This window comes from Salvia splendens, chromosome 4, assembly GCF_004379255.2.
Source record: "Salvia splendens isolate huo1 chromosome 4, SspV2, whole genome shotgun sequence".
Taxonomy (NCBI): domain Eukaryota; kingdom Viridiplantae; phylum Streptophyta; class Magnoliopsida; order Lamiales; family Lamiaceae; genus Salvia; species Salvia splendens.
The window spans coordinates 13,810,671-13,817,578 of NC_056035.1; the positions used below are offsets into that span (position 1 = coordinate 13,810,671).

Genomic DNA, 6,908 nt, shown 5'->3' on the forward strand with positions numbered 1-6,908 from the left:
GTTTTTGCAATTTTTTTCTCTAACACCTTTTTTGAACGAAAACACCCCCAAATTCGTAAAGGGTATCTTTTTTTACATTTTCTCTCCAATTATAGGAATCGCTGAAATTCTATAGCCTTAAATAGTAATCACTCTATTTGTTATGGAAAAATATGGTAGTTGCCCTCTCAAATAGTGTATAGTAGGAGTACTCTTTTGATTATGCGTGGAAGTAAAGTAATGGCTCACGACCATCAATTCACTTAAGAATTCTCTACATAGTAGTATTGCCTTTCCTTCCATTTATAAATTATAAGCATTCCTCACCATTTAGAGATCAAACTTAGAAAATAATGTAGCAAACTAAACAAAAATAGAATCACCCATTTTCATTTATCTACTATATTACTAGGAGTAATATATATCACTCCATCTAGTCTTCAATAAAAGGTCTCATTTTTTATTATGGCTGATTTTAAGAAAATTGTGACTTATTGGAAGTGTAAAAAAAGTTTATAAAATGTAAGCCCTATTGATTTATAATAAAACGTGAGCAAGTAAGTTATTTACTAAAATTAGTAAAAAAAGAGTACTACTTCTAAAAGGTTCTTACGAAAATGATAAAATGAGAATTTTATTAAGGACTATAGGGAGTAAAATTTTATGCCGTAATTGTGTACATTTGTAATAAAAGTGGGAGTAAAATAATAAGTATATTAAAATAAAATAAATACACTTTGTTCCAAATTTTCCTCATATTCTCTTGCGCTGCTGTTGTAGACTTGTCTCCCTCAACTCTCTACTTGAGCTTAAATTCAAGCTTCAATTGGGGGAAAGATATAATCTTTTTGAATCATTCGCTGAATCTCTTTCTCATTCCCTTAATTTTTATGTTTTCTTGATCTTGGAATTCGTTTTTAACGAAACTCTTCATGCAAGTAGAAAAGTGTACATCTAATTAGTGGGTTTTCATCTAAGGACACAAGTTCATTTCTGAGGTCAGCTTAGTTGGTATGCCCTTCGCTTCGCTTCTCCCTTTATTATCTCAACCGTCGTATGTTTGATTTGTTTCTTTGGGCTGTGTGTGGATTTAATGTTTTTGGGCTGTTTGTTTTCTGATGTAGTGAATTTAAGGTATTGTTCTGTTGTTTGGTTTATCATTTTTTTGTTTTTTTATAATAGTAGATTTATTACTAGCATAACACTCATCCTGGAATACGATGCTAAGTTTTATCTGTGGTGAATTCTAATCAATGAATTGCTTAGGTTGTTTTTTTCACTTTCTTAGTGAGTGAACACTTGTCTAGGTCTGTGGATATGCAAGATCAGCTTTTTGATTGTCTTGATTTAATCCATGTTTTGAATATAATGGTATGGAGTTTAATTTTGTAGCCATTAACTTTCTTTTGATGTGATTTTTTGTGCTTTCCAAACTCCAATGAGGAGATATGTTTTTTTTAAAATTTAATTTTCAGTCTATTTGCTCATTTATGGAGATCTACTGTTGTTTTTTGAAAGTGTTCAGTTTCCAGTATGGGTAGAGGGAGAGGAAAGGGGAGGAAGCAGTCTGTAGTTGCTGATCACGATGATACTGCAAGTGGCGAAGATGAGAAGTTGCCGATGAGGAGAAGAGGAAGGCCACAAAAGCCATTGAAAGGTGAAGTTTTGGAAGAGGATAAAATCATGATGATAGAGAAGGAGGATGATGGTGTGGAGGAAACAAAGAAACCCACATTGAATAAAAGTAAGAGAACCCAAGCTGCAGCAGAGAATGGCAGGAAGAGGAAGAGAGCTTCTCACGTAGAGGAAAATACAGAGACTGTAAAAGTGGAAAATGGTGTGGGAGCCAAAGCTAGTGCTACAGGCTTGATCAAGTCTGTTGGATACCGACCAAATGGGAGTAGAAGGAAAAATAAGCCTAGACGGGCAGCTGAAGTCGGCGTTGAGTGCCAATGAAGATCCTGTTTCACATTGAGAGATGATGCTTTTCCAACTGCTTGATGGTTCTCTTTTTGAATTTGTGGTTTTGGTGATATGGTTGAGAACAATTCTTGAATTCGTGATTTTTTTTGTTAGTTGAGAACAAATGTTTGAATGTTTCTTATGTTTTTGGTATTAGATAGCTTCATGATTCAAGTATTTAGTTTGAGCAGCCAAAACATTTTTATCTGTCCATCTGTCATTATTTTATTTTATACATGGATATATTGAGAACCATGAAAAGTTTGGCTAGTAGTAATTAACTATAAAGTGTGCAGGAGTTCAATATTAGGCTGATTAGAGGAAGGAGGAGAAGTGGTTGGCTGAATTCACCAGGGTCGACTCTACATAAACTTGTGGTAAAATTTTGACCTTTTCACCCACCATATAGCATTTTTGTGCTTATTATTAGTAGTTCTATTATTCAACAGTATGAATGTCACTGTGGAATGAAGGAAGCTCTATGCTGATTATATGTATATGTGATTTCTTGCAACTGTTTCTTAACCTACCTGGTAAGTATGAGGCAGTGTTCCTCTCTGAGAAAGCTGTGTTTGGAATTTGCATCAATTTTTGGTTTGACAAGATATAGTTTAATATCTTGACTTCTGAAGATACTATTATTAGAGATGGTTATTTTGGAACAATTTTGTGCTGGTGTATGGTTGAGGGTTATAAGAGAAGATACATGGTATTTTCGGGTCTAACTATTCATCTCCTTCCCCTGTTGCATGCTTGGCATTGAAATTGAACATTTTGTACCGGTTTAAATCTTTGCTTTGAATATGTTGTAAGATTCATGATCCATGCCTGGCCTGAAAATTTTGAAGGAGATGGCACAATGTTGGTCAGCGATGTGCTGAAATCTGATTAGATAATGTGCTTATGATCAAGTTTTGATACTTGTGTGCTTGGAGTTTGTTAGGATCGTCGACTGCAACATTAGTTTGATATTGTCCGCTTTGGGTCAAGCCCGTACGGATTTGTTTTTGGGTCACTCCCAAAAGGCCTCAAACTAATTGGGGTTGGACAGGAATTATATACACCTTCCAACTTCCCTCACTCATTCCGATGTGGGATGGGTTTGTACCCCAACAGAGTTGTACTCCTTCCGTTTGATATTGCAGTCATTCTTCATCTGTGAACTACTAGAAAGTTGGAAGGTAGCTATCTATATATCAGATGCTGCTGATGTGACTATATATTCATTCTAATTCTGTCATTCTTTGCTGTCTAGTTTTCTTGATTAGGACATGATTCCTGCGGCTACGGTTGATGAATTTGGACCTAGTATAATGAAAATGGGCCTTTACTTTTGGAAAATGATTCATCAAATAAATTATGTATTGATCCATCCCATTCAAGCTTGCAAAATATAAAACAAAATAATCTGTATGATAGTGTGTATTAATTTGGGTGGATTTGTACACAGTCATCCAAAATCTTTATAATTAAAATCAATATGGACATTAAGAAAGAAGGAAGACCAACACGAACATCATGCGCTCTTCTCTGCATTCCACAATAGGAAAGAAAAAAAAGTTTTTCTGACATAGTATTAAGCTGTATAAACCTACTTTTATCTTTACCAAATTTGTATGTTCTCTCAGTATGTTGGATTTTGATCCCGTTTTTCTATGAGAGATGTGTTAGTTTTTCGGGTTTAGTAAAATAGACTGCCCTTATGTAATATACTCCTAGTTTTGATGAATAAAAAAGGTTCGATTGATAGATGCTATAAATATAACAGTTTTATTAGCTCGCACTCAATTAGCATACAATCCGACGACTACAATGACCAAAACTATAGTACTAATATTAGTGTTCGAGCATTATTTGTAGATATGTTTTGAATTTTTGTGGACAATACATTTTCTAATATCGATTACTGCATATCACCCTTTTTAGATGCATGAGTGATTTTAGAAGAATTTCATGTTTCTTTTTATAGTGAAATGTATTAGTACGAGAACTTGTAAATGTGATTTACCTATAATTTAACCAAGATTAGTAAAATTTTGTCCGTGCGGAGATGAGGTGCACCAATAAAAGTAGCCATATCAAGAGAAATTGGTTCACTAAGTAGTAGATAAAAGTACAACTAATTTTGTGAAAGTTGGCAATTTAAGTTTGCTATGTTTAAACGATGAACTATCAAGTAATGATTATGATATGCTACACACCCCATATGAGCACCACTCTCGTTTGACACACGTATAACGTTGTTCGTTTCGATTTATATATTTAGTTTAATTCTAATACATTGAAAAATGTTATTGAAATTTTTAATTTCACAAAATTCATAAAAATCAAATCCCGATTTGCTCATTTTCTCTATATTTAGCATAAATTAAGAAAACGAACAAATTGAACTTAGATTTTTATGAATTTTGTAAAATTAAAATTTTCAATAAGATTTTTAATGTACTAGAATTAAACTAAATATATAAATTGAAAAAACAACGTTATACTTGCGTCAAACTAGAGTGGTGCTCACATAAAGAACACACTTAAGGTATATAGCATATAATTCATCTTACAAATAAACACCTCGATATTAAGATGGAATGAATCAGATTGTCAAAACGATTAAAGAGATAGCATAACCAAAAGTCCAAAAACGATTATAATTGTAAAACTCGTTTTTATGAAGTTGTTTGTTGCATTTAAATTATGGTATGAAAATAGAACAATATTTAGTTTTTAAGGCCAAATTGTCGGGGATATATGTGAATTTTTGTTGAATTTGGCAAGTCTTATAACTTTAAAAATCATTTGTATTTTTGTTAAATTCTGGCAAGCCTTATAACTTTAAAATTCATTTGTAAAAACTATATGAATTTTAATATTTTTCTCAATTTTCACACTGACGAAGTATTTTAAAATTTTTATTTGTAATATTTTGTTGATTTGACACACCTCAAATTGATGACGTGATTAGGTGTGCTTTTCTAAGTATGATGTGAAAAATTGTACTGATTCCTTTATCTCATGATAGAGGTCACATTTTCCTTTAATTTTGTCTTATAAAAGATGCCAATTTTTTTTTTTTGAAAAAAACTATCTCTCACATTAATATAAATATATTATTTTCTCTCCACTTAACACATAAAACATCTCTTAAAATCTCGTATCATTATTCAAGTGTGACCATCTATTATGAGACAAAGGGAGTAAAATATTTCAATTTCAAAGAAATATCTTTACTTTACATCTTTCTCGCACAAAAGGAAAAGGTAGTATGACAATTATTTTTGTTTACATTTTTCAATTTACTTCTTTATTTGAAATTCACATTTTCTAAAGAATGTATATTTGCTTTTTTTTAAAGGCAGTGAAAAATATATTTTCTTAATTTACCTCTTTTCACCGGAGATTTTCAAATAAGTGGAGCCTTATTAACCACTAATACTATTTCAATTATTTTTTCTTTCTCTCTCATACTTTGTCACTTTCGCATTATAATTCGTGTCGTCTAAAAGTCTCTATTTTTAAGGAACGAAGGAATTATTTTATTTATTCTATTTTAAATAAATGAGTCCTATATTTTATTATTCAGGTTTTAAAACGTACTTAATTAATAAAACATAAAAGTGAGAATAATTTTGGAAGAAGACTAAAATAAAAAATAATGTGATTATTTAAGTGAGAATAATTTTGGAAGAAGACTAAAATAAAAAATAATGTGATTATTTTTCGTACGAAAGAGTGTAAAAATAATGGTACACTAATCACGAACAATACAGTATACTCCATAATGCTACTGATCTGTGCCCCCTCTCTCCATTGCGCTGCCTCCATTATATTGACAGAAGTCTCTTCAAAACACTGCTCCAGAAATCCATACATCTCAAGCTGGCCTATTGCCAGAGCATCCGCAACAGCAGTGCTCACTGGGACGGACGGCGTCCGCGCCGCTGGCACGGCACCTCCCTGCTCGTCGTTGGTACGGCGCTGCTCGATGCATCGAGCTCGTCCGTGCTGCTGAGCAGACGACGTGGTGCGTTTCGATTCGCCAACGGATTTTCGGTTTGAATTATTTTTTTTTAAATCGAAAATAATACCTAAAATAATATCAAAAATAAAAAAAAATATTTTCAGATTCCCAAAAATATAGCCGTTTTTTTACCATTTTTTGGGAATTTTTTGATTTTTTTGATTTTTTAAAACTCCAAAATCATCTATAAATACACACATTCATCATCCATTTTTCACATCAAATTTATCTCTCATTCATCATTTTTCATACAGCTCATCTACATCTTCTTCTACATCTTCCTCTCTCACTCAAACCCTCTCTAAAAATGGATTTCACCGATATCATGGCTGAAGCGGAGCGCGAAGAACAAGAATACTATGAAGAATACCGTGCCGCCTATGAAGCCTATGTCGCCGCCACCACCCCGCCCCTCCCCCTCGACCAACTAGATCAATTCGGGAGGGAGCCAACGAAAGACTCGTTGCCGACTATTTTTCCGACCAGCCGCGGTTTCCGAAATATTACTTTCGGCGCCGTTTTCGCATGTCAAAACGGTTGTTTATGCGTATTGTCAACACATTGTCCGCCCGTGTTGAATACTTTCAATCAAGTAGAGACACAACCGGTCGGCAAAGTCTCTCGGTGTTGCAGAAGTGTACTTGTGCCATTCGACAACTTGCTACTGGGCAAACGGCTGACCTCTTCGACGAGTATTTGCATGTGGGTGAGTCAACTGGAATCCTATGCCTCAAAAATTTCTGCGACGGCATTCGTTCTGCTTTCGGTGAGGAATTTCTTCGGGCACCCACCACCGAAGATTGTCAACGACTGCTTCATCTTCACGAAATAGTCCACGGTTTTCCCGGTATGCTTGGCAGCATTGACTGCATGCATTGGAAGTAGAAGAATTGCCCGACTGCTTAGAGGGGGCAATACTTAAGCGGCCACAAAGGTGGAGGCCCAACGCTTA

General features: G+C 34.1%; 1 protein-coding gene across 4 annotated transcripts; it reads left to right on the forward strand.

Annotated features, from left to right (window-relative positions):
- The first annotated feature begins 729 nt into the window (after positions 1–729).
- On the forward strand, positions 730–2,131 carry LOC121797818. Of its 4 annotated transcripts, none has more exons than XM_042196554.1 (2): positions 730–990; positions 1,498–2,131. In XM_042196554.1, the coding sequence occupies exon 2, from the start codon at positions 1,513–1,515 to the stop codon at positions 1,933–1,935; it is 423 nt and encodes a 140-aa protein (XP_042052488.1). In that variant the 5' UTR covers positions 730–990; positions 1,498–1,512; the 3' UTR covers positions 1,936–2,131. The 4 variants fall into 4 exon arrangements, with proteins under 4 accessions (XP_042052488.1, XP_042052487.1, XP_042052489.1 ...); XM_042196553.1 differs by having other exon boundaries at positions 1,505–2,131; XM_042196555.1 differs by having other exon boundaries at positions 730–977.
- The last annotated feature ends 4,777 nt before the right edge of the window (positions 2,132–6,908 follow it).